The sequence below is a fragment of the Orcinus orca genome, chromosome 3 (assembly GCF_937001465.1).
Source record: "Orcinus orca chromosome 3, mOrcOrc1.1, whole genome shotgun sequence".
Lineage (NCBI taxonomy): Eukaryota > Metazoa > Chordata > Mammalia > Artiodactyla > Delphinidae > Orcinus > Orcinus orca.
Window position 1 is genome coordinate 67,390,230 of NC_064561.1, and position 23,620 is coordinate 67,413,849.

Sequence of the window (23,620 nt, forward strand, 5' to 3'; positions counted from 1 at the left end):
TACTTGAGGTCCCCTGACACTCCATATGAATTTTAGGATGGATTTTTTTTCTATTTATACAAAAAAAGGCATTGGGATTTTGATAGGGATTGCACTGAATCTGTAGATTGCTTTGGGTAGCTCTATAAGTTTTTGATAGATACTCTTTATCAGGTTAAGGACGTTTCCTTCAATTTCCAGTTTGCTAAAAGATTTTAATCATGTGTTGAATGTTCTCAAGACCTTTATTATGCCTCTATTGAAATGAACATATGGCTTTTTATCTTCAATCCCCTAATATGAAGTTTTATATTATTAGATTTTCTTATATTGAAATATTCTTGCATCCCTAAGTAATAAACCCCATTTAGTCGTAAGCTATAAATATTACATATATAGTAGATAGGATTTTGAATCAACATTCTTGAGCGAGATTGCACACTTCTGGTCTCATTTCAGTCTTTTTGCCTTTTGGCTTCTTCCCCATTGAACTTTTTTCATTTTTAACCCATTCCTCTGAGAACCCTGATGAAATATTTATTGGAAACAATTGATATTAACTCACCATGTTTTCTAGTAGAGCCCCTAGTTTGTTTTTTAAAACTTTTTCTTCAACATTGTTTTGATACTTTTGAGTCTCATTAAATAACTCCTCGACATCCCTTATTGTAGTTCTCTAAAGATTTCTGTTTCTTTGTCTTTGACAACATCTGGTTTTACTCTGTATATTATTTCCCACTCATGTTTCTTGCTTCGTATTAAGCTGTTTTATTTTTTCCTAGTCTCACTTGCTTTTCCTTCCCTTTCTCTTTTCCAGGTCTTTGTCTATAATCAGAATTTGGGGTTTTCTTTTAAGATCTCTAAAACGAATTTTAGTCATGCCATCTGACTAGCCGATATTAGTCCCAGCACTGGACTTGACAGTAGTTTCATTTTCTCCCCACTGGTGTCGGCTTCTATTGCTTCATCATCATAATTCTTCTTTGTTTGCATTTCAATAATTTATACTTTTTGTTACTTTTCCTATTATTTTATTTAAATTTATGCTAATATTATATCTTTCTTGCTCTGTTTCTTGAGTGGCAAGCTAAACTCACTTGTTTTAAATCATTTGCTTTTTGAAATTCTTATAGTTGTCTACAGATTTACCCCTAAATATTCTTTTCTCTGCATTCCACAATTTTTAATAAGTAATATTTTAATTCTTATAGTTTTTATTTCATTGTGATTTTTTAAATCCAAGAGTAATTCAGGGTTGTAGATTTAAATGTCCAAACTTTTCTGTTTCCTTTTACTATTTTAAAATGTTTGCTTTGTGATTTTTCCAGCTTTATTGAGGTATAATTGACAAATAAAATTGTAAGATATTTAAAGTGTACAACATGATGATTTGATATATGTATACATTGTGAAAGGATTCCTCTACTGAGCTAATTAACACATCCACCACCTCACGTATTTACCTTTTTGTGTGTGTGTGAGAGCATCAGCTTCTACTCTTAGCAACTTTCTATTATACAATACAGTGTTGTCAACTGTAGTCTCACGCTATACATTAGGTCCTAAGGCCTTATTCCTCTTACAGCTGAAGGTTTGTACCCTTTTACTAATCCCTCCCTATTTTCCTCACCAGCCACTTTGTGATTTAACTACATAAGGCATGTATATTATTTGTACTTTGAAATTTGCTCTACCATTTTTGTGATGACTATGTAGTAAATTGTTGTAGATTCTCCATATGTTCATGTAAAAATTGGCTATTCTATATTTGTTGTGTGTACAAATACCCAACAAATCTGTCAGATCAAGCTTATAGATTCTGTTATTCAAATACGCTGTGTGCTTAGTAATTTTCTGCCTGTGTGATGTATTATTTCTTATGGAACTGTGTTAAAGTCTCTTTTAAATTTCAGATTTGAAAATAATCTGTATTATTTTCAAAGCTATATTGTTTGGTAATAGGAGCTCATGATTTTTATATCCTTTTGGTTGTCTGTTCTTTTTATAAGTATGATCAGTTCATTAAAAAAATCACCACTAATGTTGTTGCCTTAAACACTACTTTGGTGTTATATTAAATTGACATGACTGCTTTCTTGTGTGTAGGGTGTGTGTGCATATCTATCGACATCTTTACCTTCAGTATTTCAGTATAATTTTATTTTAAGCACGTATCTTGTCAGCAGAATAGATGGATTTAAAAAATCAACCAAGGGCTTCCCTGGTGGCGCAGTGGTTGAGAGTCCGCCTGCCGATGCAGAGGACACAGGTTCGTGCCCCGGTCCGGGAAAATCCCACATGCCGCAGAGCAGCTAGGCCTGTGAGCCATGGCCGCTGAGCCTGTGCGTCCAGAGCCTGTGCTCCGCAACGGGAGAGGCCACAACAGTGAGAGGCCGCGTACCGCAAAAAAAAAAAAAAATCAACCAACTTGGCAATCTTGGTGTTTCAATAGGTTAAAAGGTCATTTATATATACACAGAAGCAAAGTTTTAAATTATAAGAGTTGAGAAAATTCTAAATTGTAACAACTTATGGTATTGAGAGTATACTCTTGGTACCAAACAGAAAATAAAAATAAAAATCCACACTTAGACATACAGCAAGAATGAGAGAATTTTTTTTTAAAGCCATCAGAGAAAATAAAGATTACCTAAAAAATAATAATTTGTTGGCAGGAAATTCTCACTAGCAAAAGAAAGTTCCAGAATTCTCCAGGTCCCAGGCCATAACTAGGTATTTTAATGGCACTTTAATGGTATGCAGCAGTGGTATTCTGAATATCACAGCTCAGGTCTGAGAGACTTAGTGTTCATTTCCTGAAGCCAGCATCTGTGTCCACCTTACTCCCTTGGTCTTTAGCTTGCAACAAGTTATGACCATGGGAACTGGTAGGTAATGTTTTTATGTGATTTTCCGCCTTTTTAACTAGCTAAGGGGCCTAACTGCTTATTTTGGATGCAAGCAGTAAGCCTGGCTCAGGTCCCTTGTTTAGCCCGAAGCCCTTTTGTCCCTATTACACTGCTTGAACAATCTCATCTAAGTACAAGACTAGAATTCCCACTTTAGTTTTAGCCTGGCTCACCACTTTCTGTCCCATCTTCGGTCCATTTAGCTATCTATCTTTTATTTGTGCCTGACTATGCTTCTGCTTTCTTCTTTTTTATTTTATACATGTATCTTTAATTTATTGGAGCAGAGTAAGTATATCAAAGCATAGATTTACTCCCCTACGATGCATTTCTTGTGAAGAGCTTACACACATTAAAATGGAATATATACTTGATTTCTGTTAGTTGTTTACATTACAGGCATAATATACAAATCACGAGGCTTCAAACTATTTCTCAAGTTGCACAGAAAATTTTCTGTCATTCATCTTATTACTTAATTTCATGTTACTTAAACAGTTGATGCATTCTTGAGCATGCATAAAACATGTCAAAATAAATGACTAAACAAAAGGCTAAGAAAGTTTAAATTTGCAGCTTACCTAGATTTCCATAATTTTATATTAACACAACTTAAAAATACTACTTTAGACAATCTTTACCTTTTCAAATGTCCCCAAATAAAACAGCGCCCCGACAGATGACATCTACATTAAACTTAAGGATAAATTAGGAGATATTTATAACTTAAGGATATTTGAAAACAGTATTAGTCACATTAATATTGGTGGACCTTTTCTAGTAAAACCCAATCCTTGCTAGATAAGAGAATGGTAAAGCCAGACAAATAAAATTATTTGGCCAGAAGCAAGCAAGAAAACTTTAGAAGCCAAATCTCCTTGTTTCTAATGCAGTGCTCTTTCCACAACTCTTTTCATTAGAACTCTTTGTTCTAATGAAAGAACAATGATAAATATACTCGGATATAAACATTTAATGATTTCCCAGGATTTGTAAATAGAAAGCTACAATGATATATGGGAAATAGAGAACTGTTAGTAGTAAAGAATGGAAGCAAGTAAGTAAAGTCAGGAATTATTTTTACCTAGATAAATTTACTACACAAAGTTTACCTGAGAAAATGTTTGCTTTCTGTCTTCAAGTAAAGACTGGGGTGCTGATAGAAAATCCTTTTTCTCACAGCTCTCCTGGCTGATGAGCGTGTCAGCGTAGTTGGGCTGCGGGAAGGTCACGTGACTCACCTGCGAATCCGCGGTGAGCGAGACCTCGTGGGAATAGGTCTGCAGGAAAGCCCGCACCCCGTCTACGCCCACAAAGTGAGAGACGGGCACGCCCGTCAATCCTCCTCCTGAAGCCTGGAGCACACGCGACCTATGCCAGCGCCACAGTCTGAGCGCCAGCAGCAAAATGACAAAGGCGAGGAAGACGCAGGACACCGCGGCCACCGCCACCACCAGGTACAGCGTGAGGCTGGAGTTGTCCAGGTTGGTGGAGGGTTCCATGCTGCCCAAGTCGGCCAGCACATCTGGGATGCTGTCAGCCATCGCCACTGTGAACGTGACAGTGGCCGAGAGAGGGGGCTGGCCGTGGTCCTGGACCGCCACCACCAGGCTCTGCTTGAGCGCGTCTCTGTCCAGCAGGGCCCGCGCTGTGCGCACCTCGCCCGTGTGCAGCCCCACCGCGAAGAGTCCCGGCTCGCTGGCCTTGAGCAGGCGGTAGGACAGCCAGGCGTTCTGGCCTGAGTCTCTGTCCACAGCCACCACCTTGGTCACCAGGTAGCCAGGCTCTGCGGAGCGGGGTGCTAGCTCCACACCGGTGGAACCGTCAGTGGGGAGGGCGGGGTACAGAATCTCAGGTGTGTTGTCATTCTGGTCCAGCACGAATATGTCCAGTGACACGTTGCTGCTGAGCGGCGGGTCCCCGCTGTCACTTGCAGTCACTCTCAATTGCAGGTCACGGAACTGCTCATAGTCGAAGGATCGCAACGCATACAGGACTCCAGTGTCTGAGTTGATGGAGACAAAGGAGGATAGAGGTACCCCCTGGATGGTGTCCTCCACCAGGGAATAAGTGACTCGTGCATTCTCATTGCTGTCAGCATCGTGGGCAGTCACGGAGAAAATGGAGGCACCTCTGGGGTTGTTTTCTGGAATGTAGGTGGAGTAGGAGTCCTGGAGGAAGACAGGGGAGTTGTCATTGATATCTGTCACTTGCAGTGAAATGTGTGTTTCGGTAGATAGAGTCGGAGTTCCCTGATCTGCTGCTGTTACTGTGATGTTGTACTGGGAGGTAAGTTCTCTGTCCATTGTTCTTTCTGTCACTAAACGGTAATAATTATCATCTAACTTTTCTAATTTAAAGGGTAGATTTCCAGAAATGGAACACGTAGTGTGACCATTGTCTCCGGAGTCCTGGTCGTGCACACTGATAAGAGCAATTATGGCCCCAGGAGGAAAGTTTTCTGGGACTGCAGTGGTGACAGAGGTGATGGTCACCTCTGGGGCATTATCATTTATGTCCAGAACTTTGACCAGCACCTTAGCTCTGGCCATGAGGCTTGAACCATCCTGAGCTTGAATTTCCATTGGATAAATTGTGTATTCTTCGAAATCCAGAGGTTCTTTATTTGATATTTCTCCTGTGTAAGAATCCAAGTGAAATACTTGTGCCACTTTGTGGTCTATATTATGAAACAAATATGTTACTTCCCCATTGGCTCCCTCATCTGGGTCCGTGGCTTTTACTGTGAGCAGCCGAGTGCCCAGCGGCACGTTCTCAGGAACACTCGTGTGGTACTGTGCTTGAGTAAACGCTGGAGGGTTGTCGTTTGCGTCCACCACCTGAACTCGAATTCGGAGGCTTCCTGAACGGACTGGGTTGCCCCCATCAAAAGCGGTGAGGAGGAGGCGGTGGACAGCGTCTTCTTCCCTATCTAGGGGACTCTGCAGCACCAACTCTGGCTGTTGGGACCCATCAGGTCCCTGTTGCACATCCAGGGAGAAATGAGGGTTGGAGCTGAGCTGGTACATCTGGAGCGAATTCATACCCACATCAAGGTCTTGCCCAGAAGGTAGAGGGATCCTGGTACCTGGAGTGGTTATTTCATTCATTTTAAATTCTACTTCCTCTAACTGGAATTGGGGAGTGTTGTCATTAATATCAATTATTTCCACTTCAACAGGGAAAAGCTTCATTTTATCCTCTACCAAGACGTTAAAACTCACCAGACACTGCAGGCTCTGAGCGCAGAGCTCCTCCCGATCTATCCTGCCTGCGGTGACCAAGCTGCCGCTTCGCGGGTTCAGAGCAAAAAGCTGAGTCCTACCTCTAGAGACGATGCGGACTCCCCGCTCCGCCACCTCCTGGGGTTGTAGTCCCAGGTCTTTGGCAAGGTTGCCTACAAAGAAACCTTTGTCTGTCTCTTCTGGCACTGAGTAGCGGATCTTCCCAGCCTGGGCTTCCAACAACATCCACAGAAAAAGGAACAGCAAGACCAGCCTGCGGCAGCCGAGCACCTTCACTCGAATCATCATTGCTCTCTTGCTTCGTAGTTTTCTCCCAGTCTGGCACCAACAGTATTGTTTCTCTGCTCTTCTGAGTCTAAATTAACCGAATTTTCAGGAGAATTCAGAGCATAAAGGGGTCCTGAAGTAGGATCTGGGCAGCCTCAGGGAGTCTGTTTTCAATCTGGCAGTGATGGAGGTTCTAAGAAGTTTTTTTTTCCCCTCGGTGTGTTTGTGTGTGGGTGTGTGCGCGCGCGCGCGCGCTGCCTTTATCTCCCAGACTGGTGAACAGCGGCACCCAGAGTCCTAACCAGTTACTGCACTCCTAGATAATACTTGAACTTTCTCTTCTCACTAACCTGATCAACCTTTCCTCAAGTCTTAGTTTATTGTCAAGGAAATAGTTAAGCATTATACATTATAACTATGAAAAGGAGAAATTGCTGTGTTCATTTAATTAGTTAATCTACATATTGCTTAATTGTAACATACAGTAGAATCCAAGCTATCCTGGATATTCCAGTAGTATTCCCAAGCTATCAGCTTTCCATTTGCTAGTCAGGAAGTATCACAAAGGGGACAAATCATTCCTCCACTTCTTCTGTAGTACATTTTGATCACTTGATAATTTCACAGGCCATATAGAAGAGCAAATGCCCTTTGACTGGAGGATGAAAAAAACTAAAAGGAAAAATAAACTTTTAGAGTGTAAGCAAGACTTTAAAAAATTGGACTATCCCATTTCCTATCCATTGCGCTCTGAATATTTAGCAGAAACCTTGGAATTTTGAAGGACATATTTTACTCCATCCTTATTTTTCCTCTTTTACTGAAGTATCTATGTATTATGTGGATTTAAAAAGACCTTTAATATGGGCTTTTTTTTTTTTTTTCAGTACGCGGGCCTCTTGCTGTTGTGGCCTCTCCCGTTGTGGAGCCCAGGCTCCGGATGCGCAGGCTCAGCGGCCACGGCTCATGGGCCCAGGCGCTCCGCGGCATGTGGGATCTTCCCGGACCGGAGCATGAACCCGTGTCCCCTGTATCGGCAGGTGGACTCTCAACCACTCCGCCACCAGGGAAGCCCTAATATGGGCTTTTAAAAGACCTTCAACTCAGCTGAAAGTAATATATTTTGATATATTAAAATAACACTGGGCTTGGACTTCCCTGTCCGTCCAGTGGTTTAGACTCCATGCTCCCACTGCAGGGGGCAGGGGTTTGATCCCTGGTCGGGGAACTAAGATCCCGCGTGCCACACCACGTTGCCAAAACGAACAAACAACAAAAAACCACTGGGCTCTTGGAATTTCATTGGAAAAATGTCACATGAATATCTAATTTAGACTAAATTTAAGAGACACAAGAGGTAGTGATATTTTTCAAAATTGAAAATAAAAAGGCCACATCTTTATTTTTAGATAGTCTATATTAGGATAATATGTATTCTCCTACATCCACACTTAATGTTTTCTCCAAAAGAAGTTGGTTTTCTAAAACAGCAAGATTTTAAAACTATATTGCCTTCCTTCTTTTACTCATTGCAAATTAGTAAAAGGTTACTAACTGAAGTGTCTTGGGCTTAGTGTGATTTATTTATCCTTACACAGAAGTTAGGGAAGAATGATCTCTGCATTCCAGAAGCTGACAATTTTAGGAACAAATTGGGCCAGATATTGGCAGCCAACCCATGGACAGCATGACTGAGAAGGCTCTGGAAAATGATGCAGGGAAACAATCAAAGGCCAGAATAGTTCTTGGAGAGAGACTCTATGTTCTTACACAACCAAATCTACAGTTTCCCAGCTTCTCAAAGACAAATATAATGTAGCCCAAGAGCAGAAACTTAAAGATGCAGTGAACCTCCTTCAATATTTCGAGGAAAGAACTCTTTAGCCAGAAACATAATTTTTCAGAACGTACATTAATAGGCACAAAGTTTTGCCCAAAGGAATTTTCTGGGCTAATGAAACAAATCAAAATATACATAGAAACTAGCAAGCAAACTTGTAGAGCTCTCGCACACCCCTAAAGACAACAAAAAATAAGCAGGATTGCTTACAGCAGGGTGATATTTATGAAATAAAAGTGTTAAAACTCACACGAATACATTTGAATCCAATGTAATAGTTAAGGCTTCACTGCTGGTACTACAGAAACGATCTAGTTGAAGATGTTTCTGAGTTAACTTGAAGAAATTAAGACTTTGCAATATCTGAAGTCACATATTGACTGTAGGAATAGGGCAAATCTCTCTTGCTGAAGTGGGAGCAACTCCACGTCCAGTCTTGGACCAGGCTGAATTGCAGGGCTGGAGGAGCACTGCAGGCACCAGGCTATGGCCAGAGTCACTGCTAGGAAGAAGAACATGAAGATCAAGGCGAAAAGGCCATGACCAGGTAAAGCTGTAGCTCTGGCAGTAGGTGGTGGGTGGTCGCTGAGGTCTGTCCACAACTCCTGCAAAGACTAGCTGCAGCATGACGAATGTCGTCATTGAGCATGGTGACCAGCAAGCCCCAGAGAACGGTGTCTCTGTCATCTGCAGTGCCCCAGTGGGCATCTTGCTCTTGTGCATTCTCAGGTTGAAGAGTCAGATTAGGACACCTGATAGGACAGTCAGGTGTTGCGCCCCAGTCACCTTGGCGACCAGGTAGTCGAGCTGCAGTGTGTGATGCCCCATGAAAGAGGCATGTGACTTCCAGGTGCAACTCCCAGCATAGCACGTCTTCTGTGAGTTTTTGCAGTGGTAGTACACCATTACAGGCAGGCTCAGGCTGACACAGAGCACTGGTCCCAGGCCACAGAGTCAGCTCAAAGGTAGGCTGCAGTGAACACCACTGTGCTCTGCACTCACTGACACGTCAGACAACAGCACCTGGTCAGGAAAAATAGGAGGCACTTAGGGCACCAAGTTTCAGTTGGAAGTGCTAAAGTGTGCAATGGAGGCTCTGGGTGAGCCTCCCATTCCCAATCTCCTGGACCATACAGTAGACCTGTTGGAAAATTAGAGCATTTTTGTTGATGTGGGTTATATGCAGGCTAATGCTTACACTGGAGGAGAGGGACAGCTTGTCTTTGTTACCTCGTGATTCCGAATCTGCTCCCGGTTTAGAATCCTTTCTGTCAGTAGCTTACAAAGAATTACATAGTAATTCTTTGTTGTGAATTGTTTGGCTATGTGTTTATTACTCTCTACAATACCTTCATTTTTCTCTTCAAGAAATCTCTGAGTCCTGTTGTTTTGATTAGAGCAACCACAGTTCTTATCTCTAATAGGACTAAACACTCAGCTGAAAATCACCTGCACTGTATCATAGTTCTCAACCTGCGTTTCAACCAGGATTGTGAAAAGCGCCTTTAACTGTCTCCAGTCTTCTCTTCTAAGCTGTGATATAACAGTCATTCTTCAAAATCAAAGATGGTGCTGTCATTATTGAATATACTGTGTATGCTCTGTGAGACCATGTGGAAAGTGTAGAACTCTACCTTAAGGGTGTCATCTAGGTCAGCAGGGATCACCTGAAGAATGCAGACAAGGAGGTTCTCTGGCAGGCAGACTCTGCTGTATACTTTGTAGCTCAGCATGGGAGGACTGGCTTTGGCATCCAAGACCTGCATCTTGCCCTGAGACTCCTCCCCACCACTAAGTGGTGGCAGCTCTGCTACTCTGGTCCAGATTTCTCCAATAAATAACCAGAATATTTACTGCCCTAGTGTTCTCTTTTACTTTGGGCAGTGAGGGAGATGGTTAACTGAAATTAATTTGATAAACTTGTAGAGAATTACTTGCAGCATCCATATCTACTGCAGTTTAGGAGTAAACTTTGCTCCTATTAAGATGTTTTCCAGAATTTTCAAAACAAAATGGCTGTGCTCAAAGCCGTATGTTATTTATATCCAGGATAAATAATTTATATAAAAAACATTTATAGGATTTCCAGTGAAGGTTTCAGATTCAAGGGGCCTAGGGACTTCCTTTGGCCTAATGGCTAGATCTATCCTGTCATTTGTTCCTTCCTACTCTCTTTACTGGCGGTAAAGAGAGGCTTCTCAGCACTCACCCATGGTTCTTGTCACCAACATGTAGATCTTTGGCGAGATTCCCCACTTTTAAATCCTCGGCTATCTCTTCCGGAATCTCTCAGCGTAACTGCTGCGCAGTTCACTAGGCTGAACAAAGACATCAGAAAAGGAAACAGCGCTTCCTGCACTCCCGCGTCTTCCCTGTGGGGAGACTTCTCTCTCTTCACGATGCTGCTTCGTAGGACCGAATGCACCTCGCTACAGTTGCTCCTCGGATTACCAAGGTGCGCTGGAAAGAAAAGGCAGCAGCTCTCTCAGACCTTCCTGACCCAGATATTTGGAGCAGATTGCAAGAGAGATGGCGTGCAGAGTCCGCTCCTGGTGTGTTTCTCAAAAATGTGCATACATCGCTGCGTCAGAACCGCCAGTGGGTTCCTTTGTTTCACTCTAAGCCACGGATTGGCCAACAGCGGCACCCAGAGGTCCAGTAGGATAGCTACCACATGTTATTTCTGAAAGTCCTCACAGGAGACTGTATTTGCTTTATTTCCGGGACTTATTTTTACAATACCAGTTGGTTCAGTATAAAGGCTACAAGTCACTATTTCTTTTTGACAAAATACTAATAAAGTGGTCTTTCCACAAAATTTAAATCAAACGTTTTAATTTATTAAAATTCACATCAGCTTAAAATAAAAATTCTTACACAATTTCCCTCTTGACATTTCCCTTTGAAGAACACTTGAAGCTTCTTTTTATTAAACATTTTTTACTCAAGAAATTACCCACTGTAAAAAGAATTTTACATGAGAAAAGGAAATTCTCACTGTATATTCTACAATATAAAAGAAACTTGCAATATAAAAGGTAGAAAATACTGACAAAAATTTTCAAGTATCAGTAATCGCATTATTTAATTACAATTTTACACATAACATAAAATTTACCAACTTAACCATTTTAAGTGTACAGTTCAGTAGTATTAAATACATTCATAATGTCATGCAACCATCACAATCATCCATCTCCAGAACTCGTTTTATCTTATAAAGCTGAAACCTATACCCATTAAATGGTAACTCCTCATTCTCCCTCCTCTCCAGCCCCTGGCAAACACCATTCTACTTGCTCTGTCTATGATTTTGACTATTCTAAATACTTCATATAAGTGGAATCATATGGTATTTGTCTTTTGCGTGTGTGTGTGACTGGCTTATTTTACATAGCATAATATCCTCAAGGTTCATCCATGTTGCAGCATATATCAGATTTTCCTTCCTTTTTAAAAGAATATGGAAGTTCCTCAAAAAATTAAAAATAGAACTACCACATGATCCAGCAATTCCACTTCCGGGTATGTTTCTGAAAAAAACGAAAATACTAATTCAGAAAGATGTAATCACCCCTACGTTCACTGCAGCACCATTTACAATAGCCAAGATATGGAAGCAACCTAAGTGCCCATCAATAAATGAATGGATAAATAAGATGTGGTACATATACAAAGCCATAAAAAAGAACAAAATCTTGCTACTTGCAACAACATGGATGGACCTAGAGGGTATAATGTTAAGTGAAGTAAGTCAAACAGAAAAAGGCAAATACCATATGATTTCACTTATATGTGGAATCCGAAAAAGCAAAACAAATAAACATAACAAAACAGAAACAGATTCACAGATACAAAGAACAAACAGGTGGCTGTCAGAAGGGAGAGGGGTGAGGGGATGAGTGAAACAGGCAAGGAGTATTAAGAGGTACAAACTTCCATTCACAAAATAAATGAGTCACAGGGATGAAATGTACAGCATGGGGAGTACAATATAGTCAATAAAATTGTAGTAACTTTGTATGGTGACAAATTGCAACTACACTTACAGTGGGGGTGATTATTTTGTAATGTACAGAAATATCGAATGACTGTGCTGTGCAACTGGAACTAACATAGTGTTGTAAGTCAATTATACTTCAATTTTAAAAAAGAATTTCCTTCCTTTTCAAAGCTGAATAATATTCCATTGTATGTACACATACCATATTTTGCTTATGCATTCATTGGTTGATGGACACCTGGGGTGCATCTAACTTTTAGCTATTGTGAATAATGCTGGTATGAACAAGGGTGTATAAACATCTCGTAGAGACCCTGCTTTCAATTCTTTAGGGTATACACACAGAATTGGAACTGATGGATCATATAGTAATTCAATTTTTAATTTTTTGAGGAACCACTGACTGTTTTCCACAGTGGCTGTACCATTTTATATTCCCACCAACAGTGCACAAGGATTTCATTATTCCACATCTTTGCCAATATTTATTATTTCCTGTTTTTTGGTTTGTTTTTTTTTTGCGGTACGCGGGCCTCTCACTGTTGTGGCCTCTCCTGTTGCGGAGCACAGGCTCCGGACACGCAGACTCAGCAGCCATGCCTCACGGGCCCAGCCCTCCGCAGCATGTGTGATCCTCCCGGACCGGGGCACGAACCCGCGTCCCCTGCATCGGCAGGTGGACTCCTAACCACTGCCCCACCACGGAAGCCCCTCCTGTTTTTTTAATAGCAGTCATCCTAATGGGTGTGAGGTGGTATCTCACTGTTGTTTTTATTTGCATTTCCCTAATGATTAGTAATGTTGAGCATCTTCTCATGTGCTTATTGGGCATTTGTATCTTTTTTTGAATTACATATATACTACTATAATCCTCCCAATAATCAGCTCTTTCATGGATACCACTGGTTACCTCTATAGACTGAATATTTGTGCCCCCCCAACACCCCAAATTTCACATGTTGAAACCTAATCAATCTGATGGTATTTAGAGGCAGGGCTTTGGGGAGGTGATTAGGTCATGAGGTTGGAGTGCACATGAATGGCATTAGTGCCCCTGTAAAATAGGCTGCAGAGAGCTCCTCCACCCTTCCACCATGTGAGGTTACAGCAAAAAAGACTGCCACCTATGAACCAGGAAGCCTACCCTCACCAGACACCAAAGCTGCCAGTACTTTTATCTCAGACTTCTCAGCTTCCAGATCTGAGAAATAAATTTCAGGTGCTTATAAGGCACTCAGTTTATGATATTTTGACACAGCAGCCCAAATAAATTATGACAGTTGCCCATGCTCTTTCCTCTCTTCTAACACTTCATTTTTTTTTTTTTTTAACACTTCATTTTTAGTTTAGAGGTCCACCCTCTGTGCACCTAAGGGGCAGCTGAACCCATTCATAGCTGTAGTAGGTTCTGATAGGTCTACACCAATATTGGTGATCTCATTCCTCTTGCCCATGTTCAGTTAGAAATGTGGCTTAAAACAATTAATAATTTAAAAGTAAGCTTAGGGCAAGGTTTCTCAACCCTGGTACTATTTTGAGTCAGATAACTTTGTTGGGGGGAGATGTTCTGTGCATTATAGGATATTTAGCAGCACTCATGAGAGGCCAGGAGATCCCACAGGTGCAACAATCAAAATGTCTCTCGACATCACCAAATGTCTCCTTCTCCCCACCATTTTGAAAATCACAGGCTTAGGGTATTCCACTGGTGACTATTATTGAGCCAGGGATAGGTATATAGTCTAAGTTGGTCCAATCAAATTGAAAGACAGATTGTGGTTGGGAAGAGCCACTCTCTGAACTTACCGTGGACAAGGAAGGAAGTTCCCCAGTTACTGCTGGCAGGTTTCTTATGACCACAGACTTTGGAAATTTACAAGGAGGTGAGGGTAAAGCTGAAAGAATAATAAAGTGTAAATAAATGTTCATTATCCAAAATTAGCAAGAGTTAAACAATTTGTGCCAGACCATAATTCGATCCTGCCTAGAGGCAGCCATACTTCTAGAACTGCACTGTCCGACAGAGTAATCACCTGCCACATGTGGCCACTGGGCACTTGAAGTGTGGCTAGTCCAAACTGAGATGTACTGTAAGTGTAAAATAAACACTTGATTTTGAGGATTCAGTACAAAATAAGAATGTAAAATATTGTTAATATTTTATACACTGATTATATGTTGAGCAATATTTTGGTAATTAGGTTAAATAAAATGTCATTGAAAGTAGTTTCACGTGTTTCCTTTTGGCATTTTAATGTGGCTACTAGATAATTTAACATACATATGTGACTTTCACCTGTGACTCACATTATATTTCTATTGGACAGAGCTGCTCTAGACTACCTGGTTTTTGAGATAACACATTTTCTTACTGTTTAAACCAGTGTAAATTAGGCTGGTCTTTTTTTCTATCGAAAGCATCCTATTTGATACAAGAGACTGCTACAATTTAGTTAACTTGCTTTTTACTGATTATATACTGCTGGAACAGTATATAAGTGTATTTTGGGGGGTATTTGCTATTTCCTCACTCCTATAATTTTCAATCTCCAAAATATAAACAAGGCTTCTTCCATCACTCACATTTTTTTTAACCTCCACAGTATAAGGAACTTGAAAGTTTATTAAAGAGAATTTTCAATCATACAGCATTAGCCCGATTGTGATACTCCTTTATCATAGGTAGGAAGCCCTGTGAGGCTTATTACCACACTGGGGAATTTATTGCTCCCCCCCAAATCTTTGGTTCACCAGTATCACAGATATTTTATGGAACAACCACAGGAGTGTAATTCTTTTTATCAACTTAGAGTGTTTCTATATGTCAAGTGGATTTGATTTAAAAAAACAACATTTGACAAAATTCAACACCGATTTATGATAAAAACCCTCCAGAAAGTAGGTATAGAGGGAACTTACCTCAACATAATAAAGGCTATATATGACAAACCCACAGCCAAAATCGTTCTCAATGGTGAAAAACTGAAACCATTTCCACTAAGATCAGGAACAAGACAAGGTTATCCACGCTCACCACTATTATTCAACATAGTTTTGGAAGTTTTAGCCACAGCAATCAGAGAAAAAAAAACAAATAAAAGGAATCCAAATAAGAAAAGAAGAAGTAAAGCTGTCACTGTTTGCAGATGACATGATACTATGCATAGAGAATACTAAAGATGCTACTAGAAAACTACTAGAGCTAATCAATGAACTTGGTAAAGTAGCAGGATACAAAGTTAATGCACAGAAATCTCTTGCATTCCTATACACTAATGATGAGAAATCTGAAAGAGAAATTAAGGAAACACTCCCATTTACCACTGCAACAAAAATAATAAAATACCTAGGAATAAACCTACCTAAGGAGACAAGAGACCTATATGCAGAAAACTATAAGACACTGATGAAAGAAATTAAAGATGATACAAACAGATGGAGAGGGATACCACGTTCTTGGACAGGAAGAATCAACATTGTGAAAATGACTATACTACCCAAAGTAATCTACAGATTCAGTGCAATCCCTATCAAGCTACCAATGGCAGTTTTCACAGAAGTAGAACAAAAAATTTCACAATTTGCATGGAAACAAAAAAGACCCCGAATAGCCAAAGCAATCTTGAGAAAGAAAAACGGAGCTGGAGGAATCAGGCTCCCAGACTCCAGACTATACTACAAAGCTACAGTAATCAAGACAGTATGGTACTGGCACAAAAACAGAAATATAGATCAATGGAACAGGATAGAAAGCCCAGAGATAAACCCACGCACATACGGTCACCTTATTTTTGATAAAGGAGGCAAGAATATACAATGGAGAAAAGACAGCCTCCTCAATAAGTGGTGCTGGGAAAACTGGACAGCCACATGTAAAAGAATGAAATTAGAACACTCCCTAACACCATACAGAAAAATAAACTCAAAATGGATTAAAGACCTAAATGTAAGGCCAGACACTATCAAACTCTTAGAGGAAAACATAGGCAGAACTCTCTATGACATAAATCACAGCAAGATCCTTTTTGACACACCTCCTAGAGAAATGGAAATAAAAACAAAAATAAACAAATGGGACCTAATGAAACTTAAAAGCTTTTACACAACAAAGGAAACCATAAACAAGATGAAAAGACAACCCTCAGAATGGGAGAAAATATATGCAAATGAAGCAACTGACAAAGGATTAATCTCCAAAATTTACAAGCAGCTCATGCAGCTCAATATCAAAAAAACAAACAACCCAATCCAAAAATGGGCAGAAGACCTAAACAGACATTTCTCCAAAGAAGATATACAGATTGCCACCACCACATGAAAGGATGCTCAACATCACACATCATTAGAGAAATGCAAATCAAAACTACAATGAGGTTATCACCTCACACCAGTCAGCATGGCCACCATCAAAAAATCTACAAATAATAAATGCTGGAGAGCGTGTGGAGAAAAGGGAACACTCTTGCACTGTTGGTGGGAATGTAAATTGATACAGCCACTACGGAGAACAGTGTGGAGGTTCCTTAAAAAGCTAAAAATAGAAATACCATAGAGCCCAGCAATCCCACTACTGGGAATAAGCCTGAGAAAACCATAATTCAAAGAGTCATGTACCACAATGTTCATTGCAGCTCTATTTATAATAGCCAGGACATGGAAGCAGCCTAAGTGTCCATCGACAGATGAATGGATAAAGAAGATGTGGCACCTATATACAATAGAATATTACTCAGCCATAAAAAGAAACGAAATTGAGTTATTTGTACTGAGTTGGATGGACCTAGAATCTGTCATACAGAGTGAAGTAAGTCAGAAAGAAAAAGACAAATACCGTATGCTAACACATATATATGGAATTTAAGGAAAAAAAATGTCATGAAGAACCTAGGGGTAAGACAGGAATAAAAACGCAGACATAGAGAATGGACTTGAGGACACGGGGAGGGGTAAGGGTAAGGTGGGACGAAGTGAGAGAGTGGCATGGACATATATACACTACCAAATGTAAAATAGATAGTAGGAAGCAGCCACATAGCACAGGGAGATCAGCTCGGTGGTTTGTGACCACCTGGAGGGGTGGGATAGGGCGGGTGGGAGGGAGACGCAAGAGGGAGGAGATACGGGGATATATGTATATGTATAGGTGATTAACTTTGTTTTAAAGCAGAAACTAACACACCATTGTAAAGCAATTATACTCCAATAAAGGTGTTAAAGAAATTAAACAAAATTAAAAATTCAGTTCCTTGGGACTTGCCTGGCAGTGTAGTGGTTAAGAATCTGCCTGCCAATGCACGAGAAATGGGTTCGAGCCCTGCTCCGGGAAGATCCCACATGCTGCGGAGCAACTAAGCCCGTGAGCCACAACTACTGAGCCTGCGTGCTGCAGCTACTGAAGCCCGCGCACCTAGAGCCCGTGCTCTGCAGCAAGAGAAGCCACCGCAATGAGAAGCTCACGCAATGCAACGAAGAGTAGCCCCCGCTCGCTCCAACTAGAGAAAGCCCACGTGCAGCAACAGAGACCCAATGCAGCCAAAAATAAAATAAATAAATAAAATTCAGTTACCCAGTCAAAACAACAACAACAAGAACAACAACTGGATTAATCAATAGACATTAAGGTAATGGTGATGTGGCAGGGCCCTTAGCTTTAAGATCAATGTAACTACCCCTCAAAAAACAGCATTCAGAAAATGTATTAAACTCAAAAACAGAAAATATGTTTCAGGATTGAAGGAGGTAGATACTTTAGGGGACACTTCAGTTGATCCTTTTAATTATCTCTGACAACCTTCCATTTCAAGGTTTAATAACTAAAATACACGATAATTTTGGCAAATCTGAATTGCCCAGAATTTATCTCAAGTTATTTTTTGTGACAAAGATATATGAGCATCATAAAACTCATAGGCAATTAAAATGCAAAGCAATATTTGGATTATTTTCATGTATAAGCACGGCCTCACATTTTATAGGGTTAAATAAAGCATTATGCAAAGGCTAGCATGCTAAACTCATATCTATGAAGTAAAATCAGGTACAATTAAGGGACAAGCACATTGGAAAAACTTCTTCAAAAAGAGGAAATACATCATCCTGGAAATTACATATACATCAGCTAACGTTCTTCAACACATTACAGAACAAAGAACTAAAGTACAGTTATGTAGAAGAGCATAATTTTCCTTCAAACTTAACATAAAAAACCAGACTGGTACCAAACCATTTAAATTCCACCCCATGACACACAGTAGCACAGTCTACGAAACAAAAGGGGTCACATTCACACACGCTATTTGCAAACTTCTGGCCTCATAACAATTGGCACCGTCCGAGACTGGAGAGGAAATGTATATATAAAGTGGCTCTATCTCATTTTAAGGTGACACAGAATGTATTTTCTGACAAATTACTATAGGATTTAGATTGTATTTATATTCTTTCTGGATGGATCAATTGTTTCATTCAATTAGCAAATATTTTTTATCTCCCACGTTTTGATACTAGGCACTGGGACCGGATGAACATGATATTAGACTCCTGATTATCATGGAGCTTCCAATCTTAGGTGAGGGAGACAATAAGTACATAAAGAAATAAAGTGAATTTTCTAAATGTTAATCACATTTTAAGTGAATTCTCTAAAACTTAGATGCAGGTGTTGATATATTAGAGAATAGAAATTGAAATTTTAGTGACCTCGATAGTCTACCAAATTGATCCTATTAATAAATAAATGGAAATGAATAGGAATAAGTGGAAACTGTTACACAGTTAAACTGAAGTACTATAAATACATGTTGAAGAATACTTGACCACCTAAAGAAGAGGCAAGCAGAAAAGTTATCCAAACAGTAGAGGTGGATTTTTTAAAATTCCAAACTAATTTAAAAATTACTGGCAAATGAGTAGAAGGAAGTAATACTTCAATTATATTCTACTTTAATCAGACTATTCGTCTTTCAGCCAACTGTCCTAAATGAACATGGGCCTCCAGAAGAACACTACCTTCTCTGTTTACATTTATATTTACGTCAAACACATTAAAAAGAGGAATCACTACTCAGCCATAAAAAGGAACGAAATTGGGTCACCTATAGAGACGTGGATGGATCTAGAGACTCACACAGAGTGAAGTCAGAAAGAGAAAAACAAATATCGTATATTAACGCATATATGTGGAACCTAGAAAAATGGTACAGATGAACCGGTTTGCAGGGCAGAAATTGAGACACAGATGCAGACAACAAACGTATGGACACCAAGGGGGGGAAGTGGCAGGGGAGGGGAGGGCGGGGATGAACTGGGAGATTGGGATTGACATGTATACACTAATATGTACAAAATGGATGACTAATAAGAAATTGCTGTATAAAAAAAGAAAAGAAAAAGAAAAAAGAGGAATCACCCTTGTTCCCTCAGGGGGTCTTCAAAACAGAAAAAGACCGAGTCACGGGCCCCCTACGGCCATCTTCATAATCAACAAACACAGACTTAGAGTTATAGTGGGCTTCACGTCCTCACTCCACTGACTTGGATACTTTAAAATCCACGGTATGGTTAGTTATAGAGTTCTTTTATCGGCTCCAGATTGAATATAGCCTGTGGAGATGCCGAGATGTTTCAAGAAACAAACACCATTTCCGCACGGACGCCCTATCTCCGGCAATCACACGGAAGCCTAGGAGGTATCCGGCCCCACAGACATCCGGTAAAAGCCCTGGCTTAGCGGAGGCGGGCGGGAAAATCTATGTCCTTCTTAGAACCGTTACTTTTAAAAACTAACAGCTTTTTTTTTTTTTTTTTTTTGCGTTACGCAGGCCTCTCAGTGCTGTGGCCTCTCCCATTGCGGAGCACAGGCTCCAGACGCGCAGGCCCAGCAGCCACGGTTCAGGAGCCCAACCGCTCCGCGGCACGCAGGATCCTCCCGGACTGGGGCACGAACCCGCGGATCTGCATCGGCAGGCGGACTCCCAACCACTGCACCACCAGGGAATGCCTAAATCAACAGGTTTTTAAAACATAGTCTTTATCCCGTTAAGGCCAAGTTCTCGCGAGACTACAAGACACGCCGGAGCGCGTAATCGGCGTTGCGCCTGCGCGCGCCGGGGCAGCCCGCACTTCCGCCCGAGGCGTGTTGCGACTCACAGCAGCGTCCCGTCCCGTGTGGTGACGTAGCTGTCTTTTCTCGGCTAGGTCGGCCGTTAACGGACGGAGGCCCGCTGAGCTGCGGAGTTGCAGAATCTGGCGTTTGGAGCTGCGGTTTTTGGCGAGATTTCGCGTTGCCCGTCCTCCGCCATTTCACCGATAATCAGCGGATCGCTTTGCCAGGTGCCGGGAAGAACAAAGGAATTCGGAAGGAGACGCTCGGCTCCCGGCCACCTTGCTCTGAGTGCCTTCCTTTTCCGCTCGCGCCTGTCCGGAGAAACTGGACTTATAATCGTCACTGGATTGTAAGTACCCGAGGCGAAGACAGCTCACTACGCCCCGCTTTTTGCGTATCTTTGTTCCGGGAGAGTTTGTGGATTGGGAGTATCTGCTGAGCCTTACTTTCTGTGCCGAAAATCATTCCGTGGGAGCCGCCATTTGCTTTCCCTGCGTTGTCCTGCAGCGGCATCTAGAGGTTGGAACGTGGCATTGCAGCTCATAGATTTAAATGGACCTGAGTAAGGCAATGCGTCCGTAACGACTGGTATTGTTACAGCATATTTACAAAGATTTGGGGCTTAATTCAGAATAGACGCTTTGTTGCTGTTCTACCTAGAACTCTTTGTAATTAAAGACTTCAATTTATAAAGAACTGGTCTTTCTGTTGAAATAGCTGAAATTTTTCAGTGCAACAAGTGGTTATTAGAGAAAAAGTGAGTCACAAAGAAATAAAGATGAGTAAGAGCAAAGATGATGCTCCTCACGAACTAGAGAGCCAGTTTATCTTACGCCTACCTCTGGAGTATGCCTCTACCGTGAGGCGGGCGGTACAGTCTGGTCATGTCAACCTGAAGGACAGACTGACAATTGAGTTACACCCTGATGGGCGTCATGGAATTGTCAGAGTGGACCGGGTCCCATTGGCGTCAAAATTGGTAGATCTGCCATGTGTTATGGAAAGTTTGAAAACCATTGATAAAAAAACCTTTTACAAGACAGCTGATATCTCTCAGATGCTTGTTGCTACAGTTGACGGTGATCTCTATCCTCCTGTTGAGGAACCAGTTGCCACTGCTGATCCCAAAGCAAGCAAGAAAAAGGATAAGGACAAAGAGAAAAAGTTTGTATGGAACCATGGAATTACTCTGCCTCTAAAAAATGTCAGAAAGAGAAGGTTCCGTAAGACAGCAAAGAAGAAGTATATTGAGTCTCCAGATGTGGAAAAAGAAGTAAAGCGGTTGCTGAGCACAGATGCTGAAGCTGTCAGTACCCGTTGGGAAATAATTGCTGAAGATGAAACAAAAGAAGCAGAAAACCAAGGCCTTGATATCTCTTCCCCAGGCATGTCTGGCCACAGGCAGGGCCGTGACTCATTAGAACATGATGAGCTTCGGGAGATATTCAATGACCTTAGCAGCAGCAGTGAAGATGAAGATGAGACACAGCATCAAGATGAAGAAGACATAAACATCATTGACACTGAGGAAGATCTGGAAAGGCAGCTACAGGACAAGCTAAATGAGTCAGATGAACACCACCAAGAAGACGAGGGAACTAATCAGCTGGTTATGGGAATTCAGAAACAGATTGATAACATGAAAGGCAAGCTCCAAGAGACCCAGGACAGGGCAAAGCGACAGGAGGATCTCATCCTGAAAGTGGAAAACCTGGCTCTCAAGAACAGATTTCAGGCTGTGCTGGATGAACTGAAACAAAAGGAAGACCGAGAAAAGGAGCAGCTCAGCTCTTTGCAAGAAGAGCTAGAATCACTCCTAGAGAAGTGAGGAGAGTTTTGATACTTAATTTCATTCCTGACAGTGGTCAGCCTTGAAAGAAAAACTTTGTTTTCATCACCTGGACTAGAGAGTAAAACTTTGTAGTAGTTCCCAGTTTCCTCCACTGCCTTCTATTGGATTTGTCTTGTAGACAAATATAACTGTGAATTTCTATCTCATTTGTCTTTTGGAACCACTTTGGTGGGTGTTTGTCCTGTAGTAAGTAGGAATGTATAGACAGATAAATGCAGGGAAGTTGTAGGATTAGTGAACAGTTCAGTTTAGTAATTAACCACAGCTTCACTGCAGGACTTTGCTGCTGTTTCTCCGTTTACCAGAAGCTGCCATTGCTACTCTGTGATGCCATCTGAGATAAATTAGTAGAGTCTAGTTTGGTGGCAGTGAAGTTTGTTTACATATGTTTTCCCATGCTGTAGCTATTGTCCCAGTTATTCAAAGCAGTTTTCCACGTTTTGCATTGCAAATCATTTCATAAAGTTGTTTTCACAATAAATAAAAGCAAGTAATTTTCACCTTATAATGTGTCTTGCTCTTTTAGGGGTAGTGGGTATCAGATCCTCTTCTGAAGTGGTTTCTTAATGGGGTTTAATGGACTAACCAATTGGATTCTGTTTTGTAGGAAAAGAAGCAGTTACGTTAGAATTTAAGAAAAAGAGGAACAGCAGAGGCAAAGAAATGGGGAAATGTCATCTTTGCATTATGTTTCCAATCCACCTGCTCCATTTGGAGGTCAGGAGATAAAGAACATTCCTAAACTATCCTAAATTCTTTTCTTTCAGCCTGATCTCACCACATTCTCTCACTATTTTCAATCCTGAGCTTATTTACATTTTTTTCAAGGAGTTTAATTACTACTCTTTCTCTTTAATAGTCTATTGGGATAAATACTATTACGCATCTATCATACCAAAGTCTAAGTTACCTGTTGCTCATGTCCTCACTAGGCTGTAAATTTACTGAGATTCCGTACTTTGCCTTGTTAGTCACTGTAAACTTACTAAAGAAGAGTAGAGATTAAAATCACAAGGTCAGGAGATGCGGTGCCTGTGTTTGTATTCTATTTCAGTGACCTAGTTGATATTGATCTTGGGCAAGTAAATTAATCTGTTGGTTTCAGTTTCCTCATCTCTAAAACGGAAGTGATAATACTACCTACCTCAGGGCCCTTGAGTTGTTGGCTATTGAGTTGATATATATAAGGACTTAGAACAATTCATAGAATAAAAGCAAACTATTTATTGCCTATTTACTAGGGTCTGAACATACAGGGATTAAAAATTTGATTTAAAGCCTGATTGAAATGGTAGAAAAGTGTATAAAGAAACAGCTGCTTTAAGTGGGGTTGAGTGATTTCAAATTAAAGAATCATTCTAAAAGTTTATAAATTACAGCAGAAACAAAGTTTGCTTCAAATACATCCGCAGCATAAGCAA

General features: G+C 40.8%; 4 protein-coding genes and 1 long non-coding RNA gene across 11 annotated transcripts in view; 3 read left to right on the top strand and 2 right to left on the bottom strand.

Annotated features, from left to right (window-relative positions):
* Positions 1 to 7,247, bottom strand: part of LOC105748547 (protocadherin gamma-C4) — a 179,097-nt gene extending 171,850 nt beyond the window's left edge. For 2 of the 5 annotated variants that reach the window (XM_049708651.1, XM_004280240.2), the window contains exon 1: positions 4,547 to 7,218. In XM_049708651.1, the coding sequence (XP_049564608.1) occupies positions 4,547 to 6,421 (1,875 nt within the window). In that variant the 5' untranslated portion in view covers positions 6,422 to 7,218. Of the gene's footprint in view, positions 1 to 2,117; positions 2,335 to 4,129 lie in introns of those variants that run through there. The other 3 variants (XM_049708654.1, XM_049708658.1, XM_033406608.2) reach the window with 2 other exon arrangements.
* Positions 7,248 to 7,764: 517 nt separating this feature from the next.
* The window catches only part of LOC117196771 (uncharacterized), a 190,218-nt gene continuing 174,362 nt past the window's right edge, over positions 7,765 to 23,620 (bottom strand). The window contains exons 2-4 of one of the 3 annotated variants that reach the window (XR_004477131.2): positions 14,050 to 20,625; positions 10,450 to 11,773; positions 7,765 to 9,381 (exon numbers count right to left, since the gene is read on the bottom strand). This is a non-coding gene — a long non-coding RNA (uncharacterized LOC117196771). The remainder of the gene's footprint in view (positions 9,382 to 10,449; positions 11,774 to 14,049; positions 20,626 to 23,620) is intronic. The other 2 variants (XR_007476806.1, XR_007476805.1) reach the window with 2 other exon arrangements.
* Positions 20,734 to 23,620, top strand: part of LOC101286646 (transcription initiation factor TFIID subunit 7) — a 209,203-nt gene continuing 206,316 nt past the window's right edge. Inside the window, exon 1 of the mRNA XM_004280254.4 lies at positions 20,734 to 20,866. The gene's annotated coding sequence lies outside the window, so the exon portion shown is untranslated. The remainder of the gene's footprint in view (positions 20,867 to 23,620) is intronic.
* Positions 20,734 to 23,620, top strand: part of LOC101284110 (transcription initiation factor TFIID subunit 7) — a 179,059-nt gene continuing 176,172 nt past the window's right edge. Inside the window, exon 1 of the mRNA XM_049708688.1 lies at positions 20,734 to 20,866. The gene's annotated coding sequence lies outside the window, so the exon portion shown is untranslated. The remainder of the gene's footprint in view (positions 20,867 to 23,620) is intronic.
* LOC125964116 (transcription initiation factor TFIID subunit 7) overlaps positions 20,866 to 23,620 on the top strand; it is a 178,927-nt gene continuing 176,172 nt past the window's right edge. Inside the window, exon 1 of the mRNA XM_049708687.1 lies at positions 20,866 to 22,245. Within this exon, the coding sequence (XP_049564644.1) occupies positions 21,126 to 22,175 (1,050 nt within the window). The 5' untranslated portion in view covers positions 20,866 to 21,125 and the 3' untranslated portion in view covers positions 22,176 to 22,245. The remainder of the gene's footprint in view (positions 22,246 to 23,620) is intronic.